At 63.1% G+C, this 25,555-nt stretch overlaps 2 protein-coding genes and 1 long non-coding RNA gene across 3 annotated transcripts; 2 read left to right on the forward strand and 1 right to left on the reverse strand.

The window, feature by feature from the left end:
- Positions 1-7,292: 7,292 nt before the first annotated feature.
- Positions 7,293-11,953, forward strand: LOC130834529 (collagen alpha-1(III) chain-like). The gene is made up of 7 exons (XM_057704668.1): positions 7,293-7,473; positions 7,686-7,959; positions 8,568-9,375; positions 9,491-9,617; positions 9,863-10,092; positions 11,253-11,587; positions 11,695-11,953. Exons 1-7 carry the CDS (start codon positions 7,293-7,295, stop codon positions 11,951-11,953), a joined length of 2,214 nt encoding a protein of 737 aa, XP_057560651.1.
- Positions 11,954-16,602: 4,649 nt separating this feature from the next.
- LOC130835261 (uncharacterized) lies at positions 16,603-17,666 on the reverse strand. Its single transcript, XR_009048852.1, has 3 exons — positions 17,516-17,666; positions 16,897-17,021; positions 16,603-16,736 (listed from the first exon to the last, which is right to left on the reverse strand). It is a non-coding gene; the product is annotated as an uncharacterized LOC130835261 (long non-coding RNA).
- Positions 17,667-20,971: 3,305 nt separating this feature from the next.
- LOC130834905 (spondin-2-like) lies at positions 20,972-24,880 on the forward strand. The gene is made up of 6 exons (XM_057705968.1): positions 20,972-21,602; positions 22,004-22,226; positions 22,565-22,788; positions 22,858-23,049; positions 23,178-23,352; positions 24,441-24,880. The coding sequence occupies exons 2-6, from the start codon at positions 22,007-22,009 to the stop codon at positions 24,656-24,658; spliced, it is 1,029 nt and encodes a 342-aa protein (XP_057561951.1). The 5' UTR covers positions 20,972-21,602; positions 22,004-22,006; the 3' UTR covers positions 24,659-24,880.
- Positions 24,881-25,555: the final 675 nt, after the last annotated feature.

Here is a 25,555-nt window from a genome sequence, read left to right on the forward strand (position 1 = left end):
CGGGGGGCCTGGTCCCCGAGCGGGGGGAGGCGCGTGGTGGCAGCCCAAGCGCGGGGCTAGGGCCCAGCTTTCCAGTAAAGGGGTGAGTGTTTTAACACATGGAAGATCCTGGAAATCGCGGAGGAAAAAACCGGTCCTTGGGCGCATCACCCTTGGCTGGGACGGCCGTGGGGAGGGGAGCTGCCCCGGCTCCCTGGACGCGCAGGAGGAGAGGCGTGCAGGCTGGGCGCCGCGGGGGCGCTCAGGTGGCCTCTGAGGGGACGGGGCCTGGAGCCACTGCCCCCGGCCTCGCTGTGGGCACTCGGCTTTGCCTGGAATGGAACCCCTGGGCCCCGCAAGCTCGGTCCCTGGACCCCCAGCCGTTCCCCAGGCCGCGGGCGCCGTCCGAGGCCCTGGTGGGGGCGCACAGGTCTGCCTGCCACTCGGGCCACCCACCCCGAGCCAGCAGCTCACCGTACCGACCTTCACGTCCTCACTCGGGCCAGGGCCCTCTGTGTCCTCCCCCAGTGGACCTTGACCACGCCCCCCCCCCCTCTGCCAGGGACCCCAGCTACCTGCTCTCACCCCCACCCCTGGGGCCAGGCATCCGTGGGGGGGCCCCCGGGCTCCTGTTGGGGTGCAACCACCCACCTCATTGGACGCCCCAGCCCGTCTGCCCCGTGGCCGAGACGCCCAGGCCAGCCTGCTCCGTCTCAGGGACCCCTACCCGGCTCTCCCCAGAGCTGGGCCAAGTGCAGAGCCCGGGGGGTGGGGGCGGGGCACTGCTATCCTGAGCCACCGCGAGCGCTGCCGGGCCCATCTGCGTGCCCGGGGCCTGGCTCTGGAGGAGACCCCTCTTGCTCCGGGACCCCCGTCAGCAGAGGCACCCCCTCCTCCGGGAGGCCCGCAGCCCCGGTGTCCGGGCCAAGCCAGCGGCCCTCCGCGGGGGAGACTGGCGCCCACGCAGGAGCAGGGCCAAGGTGTCAGCTGTGGGTCCCAGGCCTGCGGCCCGTCATCACCTGCCAGCTCTCATTTCTGGTCCCTGCCCCTGGGATGTGGTCCCCGCTGAGCTCTCCCTTGGTGGCGCGAGGGAATGGACGGATGGGGACGCGCAGCCGTCAGGGCCTGGGGGTGGCCGCGTGACCCGCGGGCCGGCATCACCCGCTAGCCCGGTGGCCTTGGCTACCGGCCCCTCTGCCCGGGCAGAGTCGTGGCTGCTCTGCCCACGGGCAGCCCGGGGGAGCTGGGGCCTGGCCACGGAGGACACACTGGGGTCTGTGGCCGGGCCCCCCACGGGATAAGTGGGGGGGCAGTGCCGATGTGCCCCACGCCGGGCCCTTTCAGTTCCAGAGGCGGCACTGGACCGGCCCGCAGGCGCCCGGAGAGGTGGCCGAGGTGCGGAGCTGCCCGCCGGCTCGTGTGGTGGGATGCGGGAGGGGGACACCTCCTATCCGGGGCCCCGTGCTGGCCCCGGGTAGAGCGGGGTCACCCTGGGGGCCCCCGGCCTAGGGACTGGGGGAGGAAGATTCCGGCAGGGGGTGCTGTCACCCCAGATCGAAGCCACGGGCTGGGGCCCGGCGGTTCCTCGGCCCCGCGGGTGGCTTCCACGCGCCGCTCCCGCTGCAGCCCCTCCCTGGCCGGGCGCGGGGTTTAGAGGGAGGGAGGGTCTACACGTCCGCCCGGTGCCCCCGGGGGAGCTCAAGGTGCGGCCAGCGACCCGGTCGCCTCCCGGGGCCTGGGGACCCCCCTCGTGCTGGCCAACGAGCCCAGAGCCTCCCCAGCCTGTGAAAGGCTGCCTGGCTTCGGGCGACCCGTGGCGGGAGGCGGGGGGCGGGCAGCTCGCGGGGGCCTGGGCGGTGGGCGGCCCGGGGCGCCGACGGAAGAGGCGTCCGGCTGAGTGAGGACGCTGACCCCCACGGCCACCCCGCCCCCCCCCAGGCCGCCATCCCTGCAGGGCCGCGCGTCAGGACGCGGGCCAGGTGCGGCCCCTGGGGCGGTGGGTGCTGGGCTGTGGCCTGGCTTCCCCAAGGGAGACTCAGCCTCCTGTTCGTGACCCCAAATTCTGACCCCCACCCGGTGCCCCCGGGTGCCAGGCGCTCCTGGCGAAGATGGCGCCGACGGCATGGGCGGCGGTTCTCCTCAGAGCGCCGGACAGGAGCAGGACGAGCGGGGCTCCCGCTCGGAGGCCCCTCCCCCGTGGTGCCAGCTCGGGCCCCGGCCTCACGTGGCCCGACCTTCAGAGCCCACCGCGCCCTGTCCACGTGCCCCCCGACCACGCGTGCGCACACACGCACAGATGCACGCACGCAGGGGCCACGCCGCCACCCCGTGCAGGCCTGGAGCCCGCGGCTGCAGCCCGAAGCCACCGGGGGCCGGGAGGGCCGCCGTGCGTGAAACTAGCGTTCAGCGGGCGGCGCGGCTCCGGGGGAGCGGGACTGGCGAGGAGGCCGCGGCGTTCCTGGCGGCCGGAACGCCGGGAACGGCTGAGCTCAACCTGCGCGCCCGATCCCTGTGGGAAAAGCCCCGGAAGGCGGTCGGCAGCCCAGAGACGCGGCTCCATCCTGCGCTCACCTGAACGTGACGTGGGCCACTTAGAGCGCCAAAGAATGTCTCTACTGTTGGGAAACAAAGTGAGAGCCGCTACAGAGAGTCTGGAGGGAGAGGGCAGGCCGGCCTCCGCCAGAGGCTGACGCCCGTCCCCGGGCCCAGGGAAGCCGGCGGCCCAGGGACACGGGGGGCTCGGGGCGGCCCCTCCGCTCAGCGGGGACCCGCAAACACGCCCTGTGCCCCCTTCAGGCTGGGTTCAAGAGGTCACGTGACTGTTTCTGGCCAAGGACACAGGCGATGTTTGTCACCCAGGGTGAGGCAGGGATACACTGATGTACTGACCACCTCCCGCAAGTCAGTAATCAAACGATGAACCGCCGAGGGCGGGCGGAGCCCCTGTGCGCACAGTTCCTGGTCATTTATACCAACAGCTGGCGAGCGCGTGAAAGGCTGCTCCGCGTCTGGGGCGATCGGGGAAAGAAAATCCGTGAGTCGGGGCTTCACACCCACCGGGACGGCGGCCTCTGGGGGCCCACGTGGGCACTTCAGGATGTCAGACGGTCGCCGGCCAGCCCACCTGTTCCTCGCCCCGGCACAAGCCCGAGAGAGTCTGAACACCTGTCCACACACGCAGCTGTTCGCACAGATGTTGGCAGCAGCCGGAAGGTGGAGACAGCCCGGTGTTGCCGACAGGTAGAGCGACGAACTGGACGTGGTCCACCCACACGGGGATACCTGTGCAGCCCTAAAAAGGAGGCCGGTCCCGACAGCTGCAGGAACAGGGATGAACCAGGAAGACGCGTGCCCTGAAGGCCAGGGTCACGCAGGCCACGCCTGCAGGTTCCGTGCGCGTGAGCCCAGCACAGGCAGATCCAAGAGATGGAGCGTGCGCTCCGGGGCAGGGCCGGGCAGGGACAGCTGGAGGGGCCAGGGCACAGCTGGCAGGCGCAGGGTTTTTTCAGGGGGAGAGATGGAATGTTCTGGAATTAGATCGAGGTGATGGCTGCACAACCTTGCAAATGAACTAAAAACCGCTGCGTTGTACACTTTAAAAGGGCGGGTTATATCTCAGTAAAGCTCTGAGTTTAGGAAAGCCAGCGTGCGTCCTCCGTCCGTCCTTGGGGTGGCGTCGGGCCAGCAGCGCCGGGACAGGGGAAGCCGGGCCGGCCCCCGGCACGAGCCCCTCCCCTTCCGTGAGGACTGCGAGGAGGGCAGCGTCCCCCGAGGCCCTGCTGGTCAGGGTGCCTCCGTTTCTCGTGCAGGGCCTCTGTCCTCCCGTGTGGGTTTTGAGGCCATCCCACACTCTGCCCGGACTGCGGGGCACAGGCCTGCGCGCCGGGGGACGCCCAGGCAGGCGAGGTCAGCCCCACGCTGCAGGCCAGAGGGAGGCCAGCGGGGCGGAGGGCGAGCCCCTCCCGGCCGCACCGAGTGGGTTCCGGCCCCGAGGGGAGGGTGGGGGTGGACAGGAGCGGGGAGCGGGGCCTTGCGGGGCCTCGCGCTTCCTGCTGGGGTGCCAGGCGGGGCGGCGCCGCCCTGATGGGGAGCAGCTGTCAGCCCCTGGGCCACCCGCGGAAACCACATTCCCCGAGCACTGAGCTCATGGTTTACACGTCCTCTGCAGACCGATGGGACGTCGGGTCCGGGGCCCGCCCAGAACCGCCGCCTCAGACCGTGGTCCCGGCCTCCGCGGCCCGGGCTGGCTGCGCTGAGGCCAGACCGCCTCACGGTGGCCGCGGGCCCTCATCCGGGGCCCTGCCAGCACCCCGGTCGAGCCCCATCCCAGTCGCGGGAGGACTGCTCCCGGCTCCTTCACCAAGATGGTGCTTACGACTTAATCAAACCACCGTCTTCTGCACCGACGGCTGGTTTGGCTTTGCTCACGTGTCCCAGAATCCGCTTCTGGGCTCCATTCTGGGCACCAGGCCCCTTTCCTGCGTGTCACTAGCACGTGGCTGGGGTTCCTGTGGTCGTTGGGGTGTCCTCTGTCGTGCAGACACTGCTTGGCGGGCACCGCCCGCAGGTCCCCATGCTTCACGAGGCCCCACCCACCCCCACGCCCGCCTCGACAGCCGCGGAGCCCGCGGCTCTGGGGGCGCAGCGGCCGCCCGAGGTCCCTCTGCTGGACCTGCACCAGGGCCCCTGCCCCGCAGCCTCCGTCCCTCCACGTGCTCCACACATGCCCTCCACGGCAACGTAAGGCTCCATCGCAGGAGAAGCTGCGTTCCCCCCGGGAGCCTGCGCGCCTGCTGCGTCCGGGTTTCAGGCCCTCCGAGAGCGCCGAGTCTTCCCGTCGGTTCAGGTCTTATTTGCTCTGTGCTCAGCGGGTGCGGTCCTGCTCCTACAGTTTTGATCTCGTGGCGAGACAGCTGCCTGCCACACGTGCTGCCCCTCTGTGACGTTGCGTCCTCTCCAGGCACACGGCGAGGCTGGCCCTGGGCCGCTGGCAGCCAGGCAAGGCCTGACCGAGCCGTGACCACGTGGGCCACCTCCAGGGCACAGCCTCGGAAGAGGTGGCAGCTGCTTCCTCCTGCTCCCCGCTCCTGCAGGCTGGACCCTGCAGCCCAGGACGCGGCCCAGAGGCCAGCGGTGAGGCACGCTGGAGGGTCCGGTTCCTGGGCCTGGGGGAGCAGGGCGGCCATCGGGTGCGAGAGCTGTGGACGCCTTTGGCCGTTGGGTCACCTTTACTCTTGGGGCTGCTCGACCACACATTACTGCTGTGAACGGAATCTCCACTGCTTTTGCGTCTAGGTGCTCTTTGCTCAAGAAGTCGCTGACTTTTGCACATTTATCTGGTGTGATTCTCTTATTCACTTCCAATTTTCTAAAGTAAGGGACACGGGGGAGGCTCTAGACTTACAGTCATGTCATCAACACGAAACACTTCATTTTTTGTAAGGTTGAGGTCATTTATTTTTCTTCTCTTATTCCATTTGCTAGAAGCTCCAAGAAGATGTAGAATTACAACAGACAAAGGGGTGTATCACTGTTCTCTCCTGCATTTTTGAGACAGTTTTGTGTTTTCCATGTAGCATAATCTTGGCCTCTGTTGTGGGCAAAGTCTTTACTTTCTTTTTCTATTTTAATTAATGTTATGATTGATAGTAATTGCTGAATTTTGTCGCATTTCTTTTCAGTGCTTATTGATTTGGTTTTATGAATTTTCTGTGCTAATTTGTCCATGAAATTACGGAGGTGAATAACAGCCACCTCTGGAAGCCTAGCCCAGCCCGGTGGTAATAAGCAATTCTGCACACTCTCTACCAGGTTATCTTTGCTACTGTCTTGTTTATATTTTTCCCTCGTCTTCATTTATAAGTAATATTTGTCTACAGTTTTTTTTTTGTACCACGTCAGGTTTTTGGATTAAATTATACTGGTTTCATGAGGTGAATTACAGAGTTTTCCTTCTTTTTATGTGTCTCGGAAAAGTTAAAATAACACTGGAATAACTCTTCTTGTAACTTAAGATTAGATCATCGTCAGCTGTGAACATCAGCCCCTGGTGCGTTTCCCTGTTCATCCATTTTAAATCACCTTTCCAGGTTCCTGTATTCGTCTGCTCATGTTTTCCCTACTTTAAGTTATTTTCGTGATTTGCATTCACTAGAAAATTACCAGTTTGCTTCAGGTTTCTGAACAGCTGCCCCAGATTTGCAAGCTGTGGTGTGTGTCATCCTTCCCACCTTTTCTGTCCCCAAGTCTCCTTTCTCATTCCTAATTATAGGCAGGTTTCTAAATTTCATAAACAAATTCTAAACTGAGAGCGCTGTTCCTTAGTCAGGCTCTTGGGCAGGGCCAGGCGGCTCCATTTCACTTTCTTTTAGGAAAAAAACACTTCATCATCCCTTCTTTTTACTTATTTGCTTTCTACTTAACTAATTTCTGCTTTTACCTTCAGAATTTCCTCTTTCTGCTTTAAAAATTGTGTCTTATTGTTCTCAGTCTCACATCCTAAGGCTGGCGTGAAATCCCTCACCGCCATTCCCTCCTCAGAGCATCTGCGCGCTGGTCCGTTGAGCCCGTGGGCTCAGCTGAGATGCTGAGCCTTCCAGAGAGCCTGCGTGGCCAGATTTGACCTCCTGCTTTATCTGAGTCTTACCTAGGAATGTTTTCTTAGTTTCTGAGGGATCGAGATTGGGGGTATGTGTGTGAAACCTTTTAAAATTTATTTTAAATTTTGTTGGATTATAATAAGATCATTTCGGTTAACCCACTTTTCTGCTCACTGAGGTTTCCTTTGTGGGCGAGTCCACGTCACGGCCTCATAGAAAGCGCGATGTTTTCTCTCCGGGGACGTGAAGATCCGTACCTACACCGACCTCTGCCTGCTTTCCAGTTGCCACGAGACCTCACTCTGACGAGGTCCGGGAAGGAGGCCGTGTCTGCGTCCACAGCCCGTGTGCTGCCTCTCAGTGTAGCCGCCGTGTCACCTGGCACACAGGGTCACGGCTTCCCGCCCCCTGCTCACTCACTGCTCGTGTTACTGTCCAGCGCTCACATCAGCCTCCGCGCCGGACCCGGCCCCTGTCCTCAGCTCTGCCTGATGCACGGTCCGTGCTGGCCTCTGCTGGGCTTCTCCTTGGATGGGGCTTGGGGATGCCGTGCCCACAGCGGCTGCTTCTGGGCCCGTGCGCGACGCTGGGCGCGCCGCCCTCCCTCTGCGGCCCGGGCTTCTCACTGCCCTAGCTTCCAGGGCTGCCGACGAGAACGGCAGGCCTCCTTCATAGTTCCTCTCTCGAAGTAACACATTTGTCCTGACAGCGAGCATGAACCGTGCCCCATCTGCGAGGGTTTGGGAGGGTGAGGAGGGCGCCGGCGGCTTCGATCACGGCCGCGGCTCCGGCGCGCGCCTGCCTGGCGCCCGCCGGGATGCCCCCACCCTCCTCCGTGCTCACACAGTCCCCGACCCGTTAGACATCCGTGCGTTTGGCCAGTACAGGGGCGGAGGTGAGGGGTCAAGACGGAGCCCCCGCAGCCCTTTAGAGCCCTTCAGACCCCGTGCTCAGATGGGGAGACGCGAGGCCCCAAGAGGCACAGACCCCCCTGGGGGCGCAGGTCCCCTCTGGGGGACCTTGGGAAACTTGGCCAGAGCCACCGTCTCTCCGCAAATCCCACCTGCACCGTGGGGCCTGTGCCCAGCCGGGGCCTCACCCCCGCAGCTCGGGGCCCAGGTGCCCGGCCGGGGCCTCATGCAGGCCTGAGTGCAGGGGGCCACACAGGAGCGCCCCCGACCTGGCCCCTGAGACGGATGGCCTCCCCACCGCCCGCGGGATTCCTGCCCAAACTGGGTCCGACTCCTCATCACACCCTTCAAACCGCCCGGGCCTCACGGGCCCACGGGGCAGCGAGGGGTCCCGGAGGGGCTCCTGCCCGCGGGGACGCCAGCAGAAAGCTGCTGCTATTTGGGCAGGTCTGCGGCTCGGCCAGCGACAGGTGCCAGCGTTCGTGTCCTGGTTCTGACCGGTGTTTGAGACGCTTAGAGCCTTCATAGTGTGGAGGGGACAGGAAACAACTATTTCTGCAACGTTTCTGTAAGCCTGAAGTTATTTCAGGAACCATGTGTTTTCACAAGTGTCTGCGATGGGGGTGGTTGGAGCGAGGGTCTGTGATCGACCTGCAGGAGCTCGTCCCCCTCCCCAGGCCACCCCGGTTCTGCTCAGAGCTCAGCGGGGGGCACCTGGGCTGACCGCGGGGTGGACGTCCGCCCCGCCCCTCCCCGCCCCGAGGCCCGCTCCGCGCCCCACCCCCGCCTGCCTGCAGAGGAGCAGCCGCTGGCCCGGCCTCCCCACCCGTCTTCACGTCTATATGCTGGGGGGGCCGCTGGTCCTTTCTTTAAATCTCTAAGAGCAAGGCACACTTTCGGTGCCTGTACGATGTCCTTCGGGAGGTGCTGGGGGCGGGCGTGGGGGCACACGTCACAAAGGGCACGTGACCCTCCGGGCCCCCCACCGGCTCTGCTCTCCGTGGTCTGGACGGGCCGTAGCAGGCCCCACACCGGGGTGCCCGCCCACATTTGGGTCCTCCCCCCCCCCCGTGAGCAGACCTGTCAGCTGCCTCCCGGGGAGGAGTGGGCCGCGGGGCAGGGGTGCAGCGCCTTCCGCGGGCCGCCGGGCCGGCCTGACCCCCGCCGCGGCCAGACCTGGTCTGAGCAGTGGCAGCGGGGACGGGGCGGCCGCGGGGCAGGGGTGCCGCCCGCAGCAGGGGCCGCGCTGCGTGTCTCCTGCCAGTGGCTCTGGCCCCGGGCCACGTGAGCAGACGCTGAGCCACATTTCCACCGCGCCGCGGAGAGCAGGCCACCGCGAGGCTGGAGCCGGGGCGTCCGGCCGCAAGGCTGTGGGCTCAGAATTTCCAGGCTGGGAAGCGGGTCCTGAGGGGGAGGGAGGCCTCCCCGGTCCGCGGGGTGCCGGCCTCGCTGGGCCGGGGCGGGCAGCTGGGGTCCGCCTGGGCGGGGGGACGGGGCCGGAACCCAGTGCGCCTCCCACGTGCCCTCACCGGGCGGCCCCTCCCCACCGGGGCTGGTCTGGGGCCCCCGCCCTGGGGGTGGCTCCTCCCGTGCTGCCCCCACGTCTGAAAGCGGCCCCTCAGCTGGCATCCTTTCTGTTGAACCTGCCACCGTGGCCAGACAGGGCAGGCCTGGACACCACCCCACAGACCCCAGAAGGGCCACGTGCCGTCGTGGGGGAGGGGTGGATGGAGGCCAGGAGGACCGGCCTGGGGAGGTGTCTTTGTCCCCCGGGAGCCCCGCCCTCTGTGCTCAAAGCTCAGGCACTGTGTCTCCCCAACGACCAGGAGCCCCAGCTCTCCCTTCCCCCCAGGGGCCCCCCGCAAGCAGTGCTGGGGCCACAGCAAGTGAGGTCACCCTCGCGTGCCAGCCTGAGGCCGGGGCCATTGGCACGGCAGGGGCTCCTGGGAGAAAAGCTAGGTCCCTGAGCTTCAGGGTGGCCCCTCCATACTGGACAGACAGGTGGACACATCTCAGGACAGCAGGGCCCAGCTACCCCAGCAGAACGATGAGGGGCCCAGGCAGGGCTGGTGGAGGGACCGTCACCCGCCCCGGGTCCGCGGAATCAGTGGCCCGGCCTCCCCAGCCGGTGCGTCCTAGAAAACAGCCGCGGGGTCAGCCTGGCACTCGGCCGCGGCGGGCGGTGCTCGGCAGGTGTGCGCAGGCGGTGTGCACACGGCTGCCGCCCCGTGCCCCCGTGCGGTGGGCGCAGAGCAGAGCCCCTGGCAGCCCCTGCGCCCGCCAGGCACCTCGGCCCCGCGCCTCCCTCCTCTGGTGCGGGGCGTCCAGCCTGCGGGCTCGGACCCGGCTGTCACCCGGGGCCTGTGGCCTCAGCCAGCCCTCCCCAGGGCTCTCCCTGTCGACGGGACCCGTGGCGGGTGTGGCTGCTGGGCACCTGCGGGGCCAGTAGGGCTGCGGACGGGGAGCGCTGGGCCGGGGCTCCTGGACAGCGGGAGGCGTCCAGGCCTTTGGAGGCGACAGGCTGTGCCTCCCCCTCCGCGCCTGCCCCTCCTCCTCTAACCCAGGCTGCGAACGGGGCAGACGAGGGGCAGGCGCCGCCGGATGTGCTCTGCCCCAGGGGGCACGCTGTCTCCTAGGGCCCCCTGCTAGGCCTGGGAGCACCCCTGCTGGGAGCACCCCCCTCTGCTGGGAGCACCCTCTGCTGGGAACACCCTCTGCTGGGAGCACCCCCTCTGCTGGGAACACCTCTGCTGGGAGCACCTCTCTGCTGGGAGCACCCTCTCTGCTGGGAGCACCCCCTCTGCTGGGAGCACCCCCCTCTGCTGGGAACACCTCTCTGCTGGGAGCACCTCTCTGCTGGGAACACCCTCTGCTGGGAGCACCTCTCTGCTGGGAGCACCCCCTCTGCTGGGAGCACCTCTCTGCTGGGAGCACCTCTCTGCTGGGAGCACCCCGTCTGCTGGGAGCACCCTCTGCTGGGAACACCCTCTGCTGGGAGCACCTCTCTGCTGGGAGCACTCCCTCTGCTGGGAGCATTCCTCTGCTGGGAGCACCCCTGCTGGGAGCACCCTCTGCTGGGAGCACCCTCTGCTGGGAGCACCCTCTGCTGGGAGCACCCCTCTGCTGGCTCTCTCCAAAGTTGCCCCCCTGCCCCATCACATGTCCTTCCAGGGAAAGATGCTTTTCCTGTGGAGACTCAGCTCCCTGAGCCCATCAGAACTCGGCCTCCAGCTTCAGATACAGCCAATGACTTCATAGCCCGTGGAGCGCGACAGAATAAAATCCAGGGGGAGGAAGAAAATGTGAAAATTAAAGGATAAATCCCCAAATCCCCAGCCTCTCGCCAGGATCCACGGCCGGGCTGGGCCCAGGGAGGGCCTCTAACTCAGAGCTTGGACGGAGCTGCATCTCCGCACAGCTGCCGCGCTGGCCTGTGGAGTCACGCGCACAGGGGTCGTCCCCATGGGAAAGCTCTGGGGGCGGGAGGCACGCGGGCCACTGCGGAGCCGGTCGCATCCCACACTCTGCAGAGCCACGGAGGCCGCTCCGGCTCAGGGACCCTCCGCTGACCCACCGGAGCCCAGGAGCCCAGGGCTGCCACCCCGGAGCGGGCGCCCGGGCCCAGAGGCAGAGGCTGCTCTCCTGGGGACCCTGCCCCGCCACCCGCCCCGATCCAAACCCCTTCAGGGGTGTGTGTTGGGGTTTTGGCACCCCCCGGGCTGCGCGCACACATGCAGGCGCTGCCCCCTGCTGTCCACGCCAGCCGGCGCGCCCCTCCCCCGGTGCCCAGGCCTTCTGTGGGTCTCGGAGCCCCTCCCGAGGCCTAGCTCTGCTGGACGGGCCCCCAGAGAGGGCGCGGGAGGCGGCGGCGCCCGCAGCCCCGGAAGAGGCCCTCCAGGCCAGGTGCTGGCGGGCGAGCGGTGAGGGCCCTCCTGCTCCCCGCGGGGTCCTTCCCGGGTGCCCACCCGTCAGCGTCATCTACACTCCCAGCCGAGACCCAGAGCAGACGTGGACGCGCAGCCTCAAGCCGCCCCACGTCCTGCTGGGGGGACCCCACCCTGGGCAGCCTTGCCGCGGGTGGGCGCGCAGGAAGCACGGGTGAGGGCCCAGCCCTGGTCTGCATCTCAGCCCTGCCCCCATTTGGGTAAACGCCCTACAAGCCTCTCACCTGCTCTCTGAGCCCCTGGCCCTCGGCTGCTCTGCAGCTGCTTCCCAGCTCGGCGCTGGCCACCACTGGAGCCCACCTCTGATGGGCGGGTCACACTGGGACTGGGGGCTGCTCACACACCCGGGGCACTCGACTCCTTTCGACACGCCAGGCTCGGGCCCCGGGGCGCAATGACCCCGGAACCGGGGTGTCCCTGCTGGGACCTGGAGAACCCTGAGAGGCGTGGGCAGCAGAGCCCCAACGGCAGCTCAAACGCCCCCGACATGTCCACAGACCCTGCAGCCCACGTCTTCTAGAACCACGCCACTCCCCGCGAGGGGGGTCTGCTCCCCTTCCCGTGACCCGGGCTGTGGCCCCATGGCTTGCAAGGGCAGGTCCAGAACGTCCTCCCGGCTCCCGCTCTCGGGATGCCCGCCTGGGAACCGGCCTCCGTGCTGGGAGGAAGCACGGGCCACACAGGGACCACTGCAGGGGCTCCGGCCCCACCGAGGTCCCAGCCCAGCAAGCAGCCCTGGCAGCGAGCAAAGGGGCCTCTGGGTGACTCCGGCCACAGCCTCCCAGCCACCCAGTGACCAAGGGGAGCAGGGACCAGCTGCCCACGGAGCCCTGCCCATGCGCCGTCCGTGGTGGTTTCCAGGCACAAGGTCGTGGGCTGGTTGGTGAAGCACCAGCCAGTAACCAGGGCAGACCCCACACGGGGTCCTGGGTGCTGCCTGCCGGCGGCTGCAGCTCCTTCCAGACCCTCCAGGGACCCTGCTGCAGCACTGGGGGTCTGAGTGCTCACGGGAGCCCAGGAAGCCTTCCTGCCCTGAGTGCAAAGCCCCAGGGCTGCGCGTCTTCCGGACATTCTGCGGGGAAGCCCGCGTGCGGGCAGTCGGGGCTTCCCACAGCACTGCTGCCCGCGGGTCTGTCGGGCTCTTTCTCCCGGGAGGCCACGCATCCCCCCACCCCGAGACTCTGTTCAGATTCTGGGTTACTCCTGGCTGGTGGCACCATGTGAACCTGCATGTCCTGGGCTTCCTTCCTTGAAGGAGCACTTTCTTCTGCTGTATCTTAGAGACAAATTTCTCCAGGTCTTATTCTCCCCGGAAATACCACAGTTTCTTGTGAACCCGTGTGCCTGTCTGGTTTCCCATTTTTTCTCCTTTGCATCTCGCCTTGAAGACCAGGATCTGCCTAGGCCACACCTTTGCTCTGTCCCCGACGTGTCCGGCGCCGAGGACAGTGCCTGGCACACAGGGGTCACCAACTGTTTTGACCCTCTTTTCTTCTTGATGGTGTCCTTTGAACATAGAAGTTTTTCATTTTGATGAAGTATAATTTATTTTTCCTTTGGTTGTTTGTGCTTCAAATGTCAAATCTAAGAAATCATTGCCTAAATCCACAGTCACAAAATTTATACCTAAGATTCCTTTTGGAGTTCTACAGTTTTATCTTTTACGTTCAGGTCTTTGCTCTGTTTCGACCTAATTTTTGCACATGGTATGAGGTGGGAGCCAAGTTTTCTCTTCTGCACGTGGACGTCCATTTGTCTCGGCACCATCTGTGAAGACACCGTTCTTTCCTCTAGCGAAGGGCTTTGGCACGCTTGTCGAAGATCAAATGTAAGGGTTCATTTCTGAACTATCAGTCATGTTCCCTTGGTCTCTATGTCTGTCTCATGCCAGTGCCACACTGTCTTGATTCCTGTAGTTTTGTAACAATTCTTGAAATTGAGACGTGTGAGTTCTCCCACTCAGTGCCTCTTTTGCAAGGTTATTTTGGTTACCTGGGGCCCCTCGCAAACCCATATGCATTTCAAGACCAGCTTTTCCATTTCTGGAGGGGAAAGGGGTTGGAATTTTGATAGGGATTGTAATGAATCTGTAGGTGAGTTTGGGGAGCGTTTCCATCTTGACAACACTGACTCTCCCCGTCAACGGACGTGAGAGGTCTCTCCACTCAGTCACGTCTTCCTTAATTGCTCCCCACAGTGTTCTACAGTTTTCAGTGTACGACTCTTGCACTTTGCTTAAATTGACCCCTAAGTATTTTATCCTTTTTGATACTGTTGTGAATGGAATTGTTTTCTCAATTTCACTTTCAGATTGTTTGCTGCTAGTGCATAGAAATACATCTGGTTTCTGTGTGTTGATCCTGTATCTGCGATCTTGCTGAGGTCATCTATTAGCTCCAAGATTTTCTGTATGGGTTTCTTTTGATCTTCTATACAAGATCACGTCGTCTGCAAACAGAGATGGTTTTACTTCTTTATCAACTGGCTGCCTTTTGGTTATTTTCTTGCCTAACTGTCCTGGCTAGAACCTCCAGTACAATATTGAATAGAAGCAGCAGGAGTGGGCATCCTTGTCTTGTTCCTAATTTAGGGGGAAAGCTTTCTGTTGTCTTCTTTTCTTGAAGTGACTTTGTCTAGTTTTGGTATCAGGGTAATACTGGCCTTACAGAATGAGTTGGAAAGTGTTCCCTCTTCTGCTATTTTTTGGAAGATTTAGAGAAGGAGTGGTGTTAATTCTCCTTTAAATATTTCATGAATTTCACTGGTAAAGCCATATATGATCTTGGGCTTTTCTTAATGGTAAGATTTTAAAGTTATTAATTCAGTCTCTCTGTTACAGGCTTACTCAGATTCTCTGTTTCTTCTTGAGTTAGTGTTGGCAGTTTGTGTCTCTCTAGGAACTTGTCTACTTCGTGTAGGTTACCTAACTTATTGGCGCACTGGTGGTCACAGGGCTCTCTCATAATGCTTTTTATTTCTGTCAGGTCATTAGTATTGTCTCCTATTTCACTCCTGACTTTGGTAATTTGAATCTCCTCGTTTTCTCTTGGTCTAGCTGGTCAATTTTCTTAATCTTTTCAAAGAACCAACTTTTGTTTCCATTGATTTTCCTCAATTTTTAAAATTCTCCCTTTCATGTATTTCTGCTTGAATATTTATGACTTTCTTCTGCTTGAGTTGGATTTACTTTGCTCTCCTTTTTCTAGTTTCTTTAGGTGGATGGTTAGGTTACTGATATGAGATCTTATGTATTTCCTCATTGGTTTGCTTCATCCCATAAGTTTGCGTGTGTTGTGTTTTCATTTTCATTTATCTCAAAAGTATTTTCTAACTGATAATGTGATTTCTTCTTTGACTCATTGGTTACTAAGGAGTATAAGATTTAATTTCAACGTATTTTTTAATTGCCAAAATTTCTTCCTGTTACTGATTTTTAATTTCATTCTGTTGTGGTGAGAGCACACGTTTTGCATGATTTCAATCATTTTAAATTTACGGAGACATTTTGTCACCTGGTCTGTTCTGGAGCCGCTCCCCGGGCTGGAGAACACGGCTACCGGGCGGAGTGGTCTCAGACGCCTGCAGGGCCGCCTCCACGCTGGGTCTACAGTGTTGTTCGCATCTTCTGTTTCCTTTAGATCTGTTGTCTTGTGCTTTGCCCATCGTAAAAGGGCTGCGGAAAGCTGACAGCCACCAGGGCTTATTGTTGAATCGTCCATTTCAGGCTTCATTTGTCTATTTCTGCTTCATGCAACCTGGGACTCTCTTGTGAGATGCTTACGCTTTATAACGGTTACATCTTCTTGATGGATTTATCTGCTATCATCAAAAAATGTCCTTCTTGGGACCTCCTTGGCAGTCCAGTGGGTAAGCTCCACGCTTGCAATGCCAGGCGCCCAGGTTCGATCCCTGGTTGGGGAACCAGATCCCACATGCACACGCATGCTGCAATGAAGACCCTGCACAGCCTAAAGAAATTTTTTTTTTCAAGTCCTTGTCTGTCTCTAGTAATCATATTTGCCCTGAAGCCTATCCTGCCTCGAACGGCCAGAGTCATTGTCACTGTCTTTTGTTTGCCGTTTGGCCCGTCTGGTTCCACCCTTTCACTCCACCTGTTCGTGTCTTTGAATGTAACCGCGGCCTTTTGCAGACAGCACACCGTAAGATCAGGTTTTCTTTTCGTCCACTCTGCCATTCACTGTCGGCTAATTGGCATTTCATTCCTACTGACCCTCTAACTGTAAGGAGGACATAGACCTGCCACTTTCTACTTGTCTTCACACGTGTTATATCTTTTTTGTTCCTCTATTCCTCTATGCTGCCTCCCTCTGTGTTAGGGAGAGATTTTCTAGTGTCTCATTTTAATTCACTTGTTGTTTCTTTTGCTACGTTTTTGGGGTTATTTTCCTAGTGTTTTCCCTGGGATCTGTTGCTGCCTGCTCTCTGTTTGGTGACATTTCTGAATTAAGCCTGTGAGCCTGGTACTCTTGGCCACGTGCGGTCACTAAGTCTTTGCTTCATCAGCCTCATGGTCAGTTAGTGACTGGACAGGGATTTCCTTAAATGTCTGGAACCAGAGAGTCTCCCAGTCTTTACTGTGGGACTCCGGGGGCTTGGGCCACGCTTTCGACACTCGGCCAGGCAGTCGGCACCCGCAGGTTTCCTTCTAAGCTCTGCTTAGTCTCTCATTAGCCCCCCAGTTATCCATGACCTCATTGGCTGCACACCGATGGCCTGAATTGTCGTCAACAAGCAGCCCTGGGAAAAGGCCTTTCATCCTGGGCGGGCTCTGAATCAAGTCAGATACAGACAGCGTTGCACGTGGGGCCCTCCAGGGGACCACCAGACAGGCCACACAACGACCAGGTCCCGGGGGTGCTGCTCTGAAGGGGCCTGCCTCCGCTCCGTTCTCTCCGGTGGGTGGTGGGCTGTTGGTTTTCACCGTGATGCTGGGTTGTCAACTTTCAGGCTACAGAGCTGGAGGGTTAAGGGCAAATCAAACACCTCGCAGCTTGGGGAGGATGTGGAGAAACTGGAACCCCTGAGCAGGGGTAGCGGGCGTGTGGAAGGGGCAGAAGCTGCGGAAAACAGTGTGGCAGGTCCTCAAAATGTTAAAAACAGAACGACCAACTCTACTTCAACAAAAAAATTTTTAAAAAAGAACTTCCACGTGGTTCAGCAATTCTACTTCTACCCGAAAGATTTGAAAGCAGGGTCCTGAAGAGACGCTTGTGCCACCTCCTTTACGGCAGCGCTGGCCACGGCAGCTGAGGCGCGGAAGCGACCCACGTGTGCGTCGTCAGCTGAGGGAATAAGCAAAGCGTGGTCTAAACACTCAGTGGAATATTATTCAGCCTTAAGAGGGAAGGAAATGCTATGAAAGACGTCAACCACCAACAGTTGTGTCACGCATAAAAAGAGGCAAAAATAATTAGTAACGTTGGAAATTAGGGCAGTGCTCACTTTGAGGATGGCAGAGACTGGGAGGTAACAGAAGAGGAGGTTTCACGTGTCCTTAAATGTCTGCTCCTTGACCCGATTACCGATGACGTGAATGCCTTCTGTTTTGGAGCATCCGCTGGGCTGGGCTGTATGCAAAGAAAAATGTGATTTTCTTTATGTACAGTATACTTTGTAAACATTGACTTACAGGGAAAAAGTAAAATATAGGGACGTTAAAAAAAAAAGGAAGGAAATCCTGACACCTGCTACAACATGGATGAACCTAAGACCATGACGCTCAGTACATAAGCCGGACACAGAGGGACGGACACTGCACGAGTCCACTCGGATCATGTGCCTGGCGTCGTCAAGATGACAGAGACCAAAAGCAGAGTGTGGGTTCCGGGGCTGAGAGGAGGGAGGGGAGGCATTGCTGGAAAGGGACAGAGTTTCAGGTTCGGAAGATGAAGGGAGCTCTGTGGACGGCGGGTGCCGGCCGCACAGCAATGTGAACGCACTTAGTACCACTGCACCGTCACGGAAAAGTGGTTAAGGTGATAAAAACAGAACCACACACACACACACACACACACACACACAGAAACAAACAAAAACCAAAAAACCTCATAGCTGTTCTTACCAAGATTCAGCTAATTTTCTTGACTGAAAAACAGAAAACAAAAAACAACCTTCTAAAGACAGCTGCAAGCCCTTGCTTAATTTCCGGAGTACTGAAGGAGTCTGTTCTGACCGGTTTGCCTGTTTGCTGGTTGCTATTACAACGGGGCGTGTTCTCCAAGGCCCGCACTCTGCCGATTTTGCCTCTCGACTGGGATGCAGACACACGGCACCTTCTGCCGCACAGACAGCCCTGTGTTCCCAGAGCCGGGCTGCTGTGCAGAGGAGGGGCCGCCGTCCGCGTTCACAGCCAGGTGGAGGCGGGTCTCCTCCCAGGCTTGCGGGCGGCGGCCGCAGCGGCCTCTTTGGTGAAGGTGAGGCTTGGTGAGAGCCCGGCCCCCTGGCCCTCCTGCAAAACCAGACTTGCTCGCAGGGGTGACACGCACTGAGGCCGAGCCAGCCACAAGGCCCCCCCGGGCCCCCCTGCACGAGCGAGCGAGGGGAGCCTGTGCAGCTGGGGGCTAAGCTCACCCAGGACCCCGTTCTAGCGCCTCCTGGAACCAATCGGGTCGGTTCCCTGACCCGATTCAGGCCCCACCCATCGGAAGTACTGAGAAACCTGAACCCAGGATGGAGTGAGGGGGGAGGGAGGGAAGTCCCGGGGCAGGTGGGCAGCAGCTCAGGGCTGTGGTCCGCATGACGCCAGGCTGCAGGACGGCTGGGCGAATGCCAGTCTGCTCGGGCAGGCCCACTTCTCTGCAGGAGCCGCGAGTGTAAACGAGGCAGGGCCGACCAGGGCTCCCCGGGGCCCTGTCGGGAGGGGCTCTCCCTGAGACCCAAGACGGGAAGCTCTGCAGGGATAGGGAGCCGCAGTGCAAAGGCCCTGAGGTGCACGGGGAGGAGGTGCTGGGACAGGAGGGCAAGCAGGTGGGTGAGGGGCCAGCCGCGTGTGGGCAGGGCTCAGCCTCGGGACGGAAAGGCCGTGCGCCTGTGCCAGCTGTGGCGTCTGGCAGGAACGCGGTCCTTGGCCAACGTCTGGTGAGCGGACGGACTAGCAAACAAACATGTGCCTGTCGGCCGGCCAGCCCCCGGGGAGCCAGACTCTGCACCAGGCCCGGGTGCTCCAGAGGAGATGGGCGTCCCTGCGGCCGCCCTGCCGAGCCAGCCCTGGTGGCCTAGCCACGCCCAGGGCCCCGCCTGAAAGAGCCCTTGTTACCCTGGCCCCAAGGCCCCTTGGCCAGGATGCAAATGGAAGGTCCTGTTGGAGCCCAGTGTCCCTCAAGCCTCCTGGGTTCTGGGCGGTGGCAGGGTCCCCGTGTGCCTGGCCCACCCTCAGCAGCTCACACAGGGGCTCCTGTGAACGCCACGCCCCGCCAGGGCCAGTGGGAGCAGCACAGACCCCACCCTAAGCCCACTGTGAGCAACACGTGGCTAGAAGCCGCCTCTCAGAACCGCCAGGGGACGGGCGTCAGCGGCTCGTCTTGTGCGCATTTGAGCTTCAGTGGCACTGGGGGGGCGGGTCCGGAGTCCAGGTTGCCATGGCAGCCATTGGGGTCGGGACAGGGTGGCGTGCAGACAGGCCTGGGGCGTGGGGCGTGGACAGGGCTCTGCCACGGGGGCACGTGGGGAGGGGGCGCAGTCAGGGAGTGTGGGGTCTGCAGAGGGCTGGCCACAGCACAGCCCTGAGCCTCGGTCCCCGGAAGCGACTGACACAGACTGACTCACAGGAGGGGACCCTGGCCTCAGCGTCGGCCAGAGAACCAAGCAGGAGCCCAATAAGAGAATCCCACTCACCAAACGCGCCCGAGCCCCCAGCCCCGCCACAGCCTCAGGGAGCAGGGCTTCTGTCCTTTGGGGTCACTCCCGTGTCCCCAGCGCTGAGAGCCGGGAGGGGCCGGACACGGGTTGAGGCACAGGTGGCTTCACTGGGGGGAGGGCTGGGCACCTGTGTGCAGAGCTACCTCTGTCTGCACGGCTGCCCCGCGCCTCCCAGAGGCACGTCACCCGGTCCCGGTTGGAGGGGGCACTGCACCCTGGGTGGTGGAGGATCCCAAGGGTCAGAGTGGTTTGCAGTGTGCCCGGTCACTCAAGCTGACCCCCAGCTGGCCCAGCCTCCCCGCCTGAGACCCAGCCCAGGCCAAGGGGCCACAGGCCACCGGCTCCCAGGCCTCCTTGTGCCCCTCTCTGAGCAGGGCACAGAACCGGGCCCTCTTGTGCCCTGCTGTGTCCCAAGGACCTGTCAGGCCTGCTCTCGGGGTCACTCCAGCACCAAAGGGAGTGCCTCCCTCTTCACCCTCCCCGCCCCTCCCGAGGGGACCCTGGGCACCCAGAGTCGCCTTCAGGCCTCACTGGCTGCACATGGAGGTGGGGCCCCAGGAGCAGAGCTGTGGGCGTGGGGGGCTCGGAGAGGTGCGGGGCCTGAGGGGCGAGCCCTGAGGCCACCCGCAGCCACTGGATGGAAGGCCAGGGCCGCCCAAGCCCGTCCTCACCTCCCAGCACGAACCCGCCCAGGCCCACCTCCCACCTCCTCTCCTCAAATCCAGGTCAGCCACTTCCCCAAGGACGGGCATGAGCATGGACACCCTGCCCGTTCTGCCGCGCTCACGAAGGTGTGGGGATGTCCCCAGAGGCCACGCAGCACGTCCACGTGGGACCAGCCTTCCAAGCTCCGGCTCGAGGCTGCACAGCGGGCCTTCCTGCAAGGATGCCCACCAGCACCACACGCTCCTCGGAGCGACCACGGCGCGGCTGTGACCGTCCCGTGTCTCCCAGGAAGCCAGACAGAAAGAGATCTGCCCGCCCTGCTTTTTACACAAAGGTTTTCTTTTTGAAAAAGAGAGCTGTTTCTCATAAAGCATTGCTATTTACGGCAACGTGCAATAGGTTTATTTCTGTTACTTTGCGTTAATGCCTCTTCTAGGCTTTTCCATCAAGATCTCAAACACGGTGATGTCGATGGACGTCACGCACGCAAACAGCAGCTCCTCGGGGGTCTCGGTGACTTTTCGGAGAGAAAAGGGTGCAGAGGCCAAAGTGTCTGAGAACCTCTGCGTCCGGCCCTGTGGGAGCCTGAGGACCCGCCGTCGGAACCCGCCGTTCACAGCCGCTCCCCCAGGTCCCGTCACTGACTGCAAATACAGTTTAGATCATTTGTTTTCGTTTGCATTCTACTCTTATTGATTCTGTTTCTTTTTCTTTTGGAATATGTAAAACATTAACATGGTTTCAAAACTCAGAATGCTCTCTTTGACGCTTTAAAGCTCCCTGGGCGGTTCTCAGGAACAGACCACCCCGCTGTCCTTGTCTTTCCCGGCTCCCAGACCCCGTGACCAGGGTTCTGGAAATGTTTTCTTGACAGCAAGCAGAGATATAAAGTTCAGAATCTGCTGGCAGTCCCTTCCACACGCCAGGCGTCCTTGGAGCTCTTCCCCATGGAGGGAAGTTGGGGGGCCCCACGGTCGCCTCCCAGCCCTTGGGGAGGGCAACCACGTGCCTCTGACTCGTCTCGGAGGGATGGCGTGCAGACGCCCCGGCCGCAGTGTGGACAGCACAGCCTCTCGGAGCAGCTCTGTACGCGGGGCGGGGCGGGGGCAGGCAGCTGTGTCCGGTGAACCCAGAGCCCCTGCCTGCCTCCCCAGCCCAACCCCGGCGCCTGGCCCCCCACGTCCCACCCTGCCCTGAGGGCGGCACGCCCTGCGGCCCTGGCCCAGCTCTCCTCCCAGCCGCTGGCGTTGGCACCCCCTCCGGGGAGACACCAGGGAGGCCTGCTGGGAAAGGAGAGGACTGCAGGGAGAAGGGAGGTGGGCGGGAGGCAAAGACAAAGCAAGGGGTGCGGCACGTGGCCGGCGCCCAAGGGAGGAGTGACCTCAGCGCTGGAACGGCGGCTCAGTGTCGGAGCAGGCGGGCGGCCAGGCTCCAGCACTGAGGGCCTTTCTCTCCCTCTCCCTCGCGTCCCATCTGCCGCTCGCTCTCCGGCGGCCGCGGTGGAGGACCTGGGGCCTCATTGGCCGGCCGGGTGCCGTCAGCGGCATAAATTGGAGTTCTGGGCTCTTGCTGGGACCTTCGGCTGCCCGCAGCCCGGCCACCGGCCCTCCCGTCGCTCCTGCTGGGTGAGTACTCCGTGCACGGTCCCTGGCCCCGCGGCCACCAGGCCCCCTGGCGCCGCCCCTGCCCAGAACCCTCCAGCACCCCGAGAGGGAGCCCACCCAGTCCGGGGCACGGCGGCCCTCCAGGTTCCTGGGGTTCCCTCAGACGGCAGTGCCAGAGGCGTGTCACTCGGGAAAGCCACAGGGCGCGGAGCCGGCTGTGAGCTCCGTGCCAGGCGTAACCTGCCAGGCACCCTGGGTTCCTGTAACCCGACCCGGCTCGGCTTTCCGGCCACGGGGTCAGGTCCAGCCTGAGCCCAGAGGGGGATCGCGGAGGGAGGTGCCGGCGTCCTTGGGGGCCGTACCGGGCCGTGTGCAGGGTGTCAGGGACCAGCGGTGCAGCGTGTGGTCCCCCCTGCTCATAGGTGATGGGAACCCCGAGTCCGGCTGCCTCCCGGGGAGGAGCCCTCTGGGTCCTCCTCCTGGCCACACTTGGCCGCGCGGCCGGCCAGCCGCTGGGAGAGTCCATGTGCACAGCCCAGCCCCTGGCCAAGTACAGCATCACCTTCGTGGGCAAGTGGAGCCAGGCGTCCTTCCCCAAGCAGTACCCGCTGTTCCGCCCGCCCGCACAGTGGTCATCCCTGCTGGGTGAGTGCAGCCCCCCCGTCCCGTCCCCGACGTGCCTGGCGGTCACCCCCTCTGCTCTGGATGGCACGGTCACCCGACAGTGGGCCCGCATTTCACAGTGTGGAGGAGACCCTCATCCAATTCACTTCAGTGCAAGAGATACTTGCTAAGCACCTACTGCGTGCCGGCAGCAGGGTCCTGGGCTCCAGGGATGTGGCGGGGCAGGGGGGCCAGGGTCGCCGGAGGGCCTGCCAGATGCCAGGCGGTATGAGGCCGCCAGCGAGACATCCTGCCCGGCCCCGCGGGGGGCGGGGCGGCGTCCAAAGGGCTGGTGCTCACGCGGGCGGGGGGCCCCCCAGGGGCGGCTCACAGCTCCGACTACAGCCTGTGGAGGAAGGACCAGTACGTCAGCAACGGGCTGCGGGAGTTCGCGGAGCGCGGCGAGGCCTGGGCACTGATGCGGGAGATGGAGGCGGCCGGGGAGAAGCTGCAGAGCGTGCACGGCGTGTTCTCGGCCCCCGCCGTGCCCAGCGGCACAGGGCAGACGTCCGCAGAGCTCGAGGCCCACTCCAGGCACTCGCTGGTGAGGGGGCGGCGTGGCGGGGCGGCGGGCGGGCGGGCGCGGGGCTGCCGCTGAGCGCTCGGCCCCCAGGTGTCCTTCGTGGTCCGCATCGTGCCCAGCCCCGACTGGTTCGTGGGCGTCGACAGCCTGGACCTGTGTGACGGCGGCCGCTGGAGGGAGCAGGTGGCCGTGGACCTCCACCCCTACGACGCCGGCACCGACAGCGGCTTCACCTTCTCGTCCCCCAACTTCGCGACGGTCCCGCAGGACACGGTGACCGAGGTGAGGGGACGGCGGCTCTTTGGGTGCCCGGGGTGTGGCCCCCCAGGGAGGACAGCCGAGGCCTGGGGCGCACGCACGCGCAGCCACCCCCGGCTCTGCGGCCACGCCGACGCCCCCCTCTCCTCCAGATCACGGCCTCCTCTCCCAGCCACCCCGCCAACTCCTTCTACTACCCACGGCTGAAGTCCCTGCCTCCCATCGCCCGCGTGACCCTGGTGCGGCTCCGGCAGAGCCCCAGGGCCTTCATCCCGCCCGCCCCAGGCCTGGGGGGCGGGGGCAACGAGATCCTGGACAGTCTCCCAGGTGAGTGCCGTTCCCGCCGCCGCCACCGGGCCCGTGGCCACGCCGCCACCCACGCATGGTCCTGAGTGCCAGGCGCTCGGGCTCGCGGGTGGCCACGGCGCCCACCCCTGGCACGCGGGGGCAGAAGCCGCAGCTGGGATTGGGTGTCCGCTGGGGACTTGCCCAGACGCCCCCTGGATCTGAGCTCCTGCTCCGGCTCTTGCCTCTCACTCTCAGAATGACCCTCAGAAGTCAGCATCCGCCCCGCAGTCCTGCCCCAGAGGGAACGCCTGTGAAGTGACAGCCGCCACTTTCACAGAGGCGACCCTGCCCACGTGCGCCCACCCCCGGGGGGGCGAGGGTCCAGGGCCCGGCCCTGCGCAGTCAGCCCGCTCCACGCCGAGCGCCCCGTCACCAGGCCACAGAGCTGAGCCAGGCTCCTGGGGGGCCGCCTGGTGTGTGAGGACGGGTCCAACCAAGAGAGGCCACTGGTGCTCAGGTGGCCCCGGGGCCGCGCTGCCCGCGTCTCTGAGCAACTTCAGGAGCGGGATTGGAGGGTTCAGTGCAGGCGGCAGGCTGTGAGAGATCTGGGACTTGGTTCACCCAGCACCAGACTGGAGAGGGAACCGCACACCCTTTCCGCTGAAAGCCTTTCATGATGCTACAGCCCCAAGTCAGTCCTGAGAGGCCGCAGCCCGCCACCTGGCGTGCCAGCTCTGGCGGAGGACACAGGCCCAGTGGGTCCCCTCTGTGCCCTCCCGGCCGCCAGCCAGTGGGGGCGGCACTGCCTGCGGGGGAGGGGCGAGCGGGACTCCGGTGCCCCTGCTGTGCTCAGCTTCCCCGAGCGTCGGCTCCTGGAGCAGCAAGCAGGCAGGGGAGACCCTGTCGGTCCGTGCCTGTGTCCCCACTGTCCCCTCCCCGCCGCAGCCCCCAGAGGACGGGTCGAGCCAGCATCGGGCTCTCCAGGCGGACACTCCTTCACCCAGTCGCTTGGGTGGCTTTTAGGGGGCGACGCCCTGGAGACCGCTCAGAAGCGCACGGATAAAATCAGGGGTTTTCCGGCCAAGTTCAAGTTCGGAGGCATCTCAGGCGCCCCCTTCTGCCCGCAGGCCCGCCCCTCACCGCCCTGCTCGCGCCCCCAGACCCAGAGACACCGCTGGATTGCGAGGTGTCACTGTGGTCATCCTGGGGGCTGTGCGCGGGCCCGTGCGGGCCACCGGGCACCAAGAGCAGGACACGCTACATCCGCGTGCAGCCCGCCAACCACGGGGCGCCCTGCCCGCCGCTGGAGGAGGAGGCCGCGTGCATCCCCGACAACTGCGTCTGATGCCGGCGCCCGGGGCCTCCTCGTCCCCGAGCCCGCCGCCGGGACCTCTGCGCACAGACTGGCCCGGCCCGGCGCAGCTGCTGGAGAGCCACACGCCGGCCGTGAAATACCTCAGACCTGGTCGCCGGGCAGCCGCCCGGGGCCGCCGGGTCACTGGCGCGAGACCCACACCTGCGTGGCGCTCCCATCCCAGCTCTTGAATAAAGACCAGCGTTTCCATCACCTGTGCGGCGGTCTTTGCATCCTGGGCGGGCGCCGGGCACGGGCGGGGCAGCAGGGGGGCAGGTGTCACCCCCAGGGAGCAGCCAGGGGGCCACGCACACACGCGGCACACACGCGGCACACACACACGCGGCACACGGGGCGCTCCGAGGACCAGCAGCACGAGGTCAGCCACACCCTCTCCAGGCCCCTGACCACCCAGGCCCCTGACCTCGCAGGAGGCCCCGAGGCCTCACCGTTGACCTGCCCCGACCCCGGTCGCAGGTCAGGGTTCATGACGCCCTCCTCCCGGCGTGGATCCCGGCTGGTCCCTTGGGGAAGGCCTGCTCCCCGCTCCCCTGGCGCCCCAGACGGCTCCTCCTCCTGCCCGGGCTCCTTAGGCTCGGACGCCACGGCCGCCCGTCGTCTGCTCTGCCGGTTCTCACACCCCCCTCCCCCACACGGAGACCCTCTCACCCGCCCTCTCCAATTTCCTTAGGGTCACCTCGGCTACCCGAAGGTCGCTCTGGGTGGCCACACTGGCTCCCTGAAGCCTCAGTCCTCCCACGAATCATCACAGGTGACCCTCCGTGTCCCCTCCACGAGGCTTCCTCAGGGCCCCCGCCGCGGTCCTGCGCACCGGCCGTGGGGCCCCGTCACCAGTGCCCACACCAGCAGACGTGCTGCCCCTCTCGC

This window comes from Hippopotamus amphibius, chromosome 13 (assembly GCF_030028045.1).
Source record: "Hippopotamus amphibius kiboko isolate mHipAmp2 chromosome 13, mHipAmp2.hap2, whole genome shotgun sequence".
Lineage (NCBI taxonomy): Eukaryota > Metazoa > Chordata > Mammalia > Artiodactyla > Hippopotamidae > Hippopotamus > Hippopotamus amphibius.

What these genes read in the sequence shown, in the direction of transcription:
- LOC130834905 (XM_057705968.1), top strand. Translation starts at nt 22,007, where the DNA reads ATGGGAACCCCGAGTCCGGCTGCCTCCCGGGGAGGAGCCCTCTGGGTC. An exon ending in ACAGTGGTCATCCCTGCTGG is followed by an intron (nt 22,227 to 22,564) that starts GTGAGTGCAGCC and finishes GGGGCCCCCCAG; the next exon opens with GGGCGGCTCACAGCTCCGAC. An exon ending in CCCACTCCAGGCACTCGCTG is followed by an intron (nt 22,789 to 22,857) that starts GTGAGGGGGCGG and finishes CTCGGCCCCCAG; the next exon opens with GTGTCCTTCGTGGTCCGCAT.
- LOC130834529 (XM_057704668.1), top strand. Translation starts at nt 7,293, where the DNA reads ATGAACCGTGCCCCATCTGCGAGGGTTTGGGAGGGTGAGGAGGGCGCC. An exon ending in TGCGGCTCGGCCAGCGACAG is followed by an intron (nt 7,960 to 8,567) that starts GTGCCAGCGTTC and finishes CCCCGTGAGCAG; the next exon opens with ACCTGTCAGCTGCCTCCCGG. An exon ending in TGGGCGCGCAGGAAGCACGG is followed by an intron (nt 11,588 to 11,694) that starts GTGAGGGCCCAG and finishes GCTGCTCTGCAG; the next exon opens with CTGCTTCCCAGCTCGGCGCT.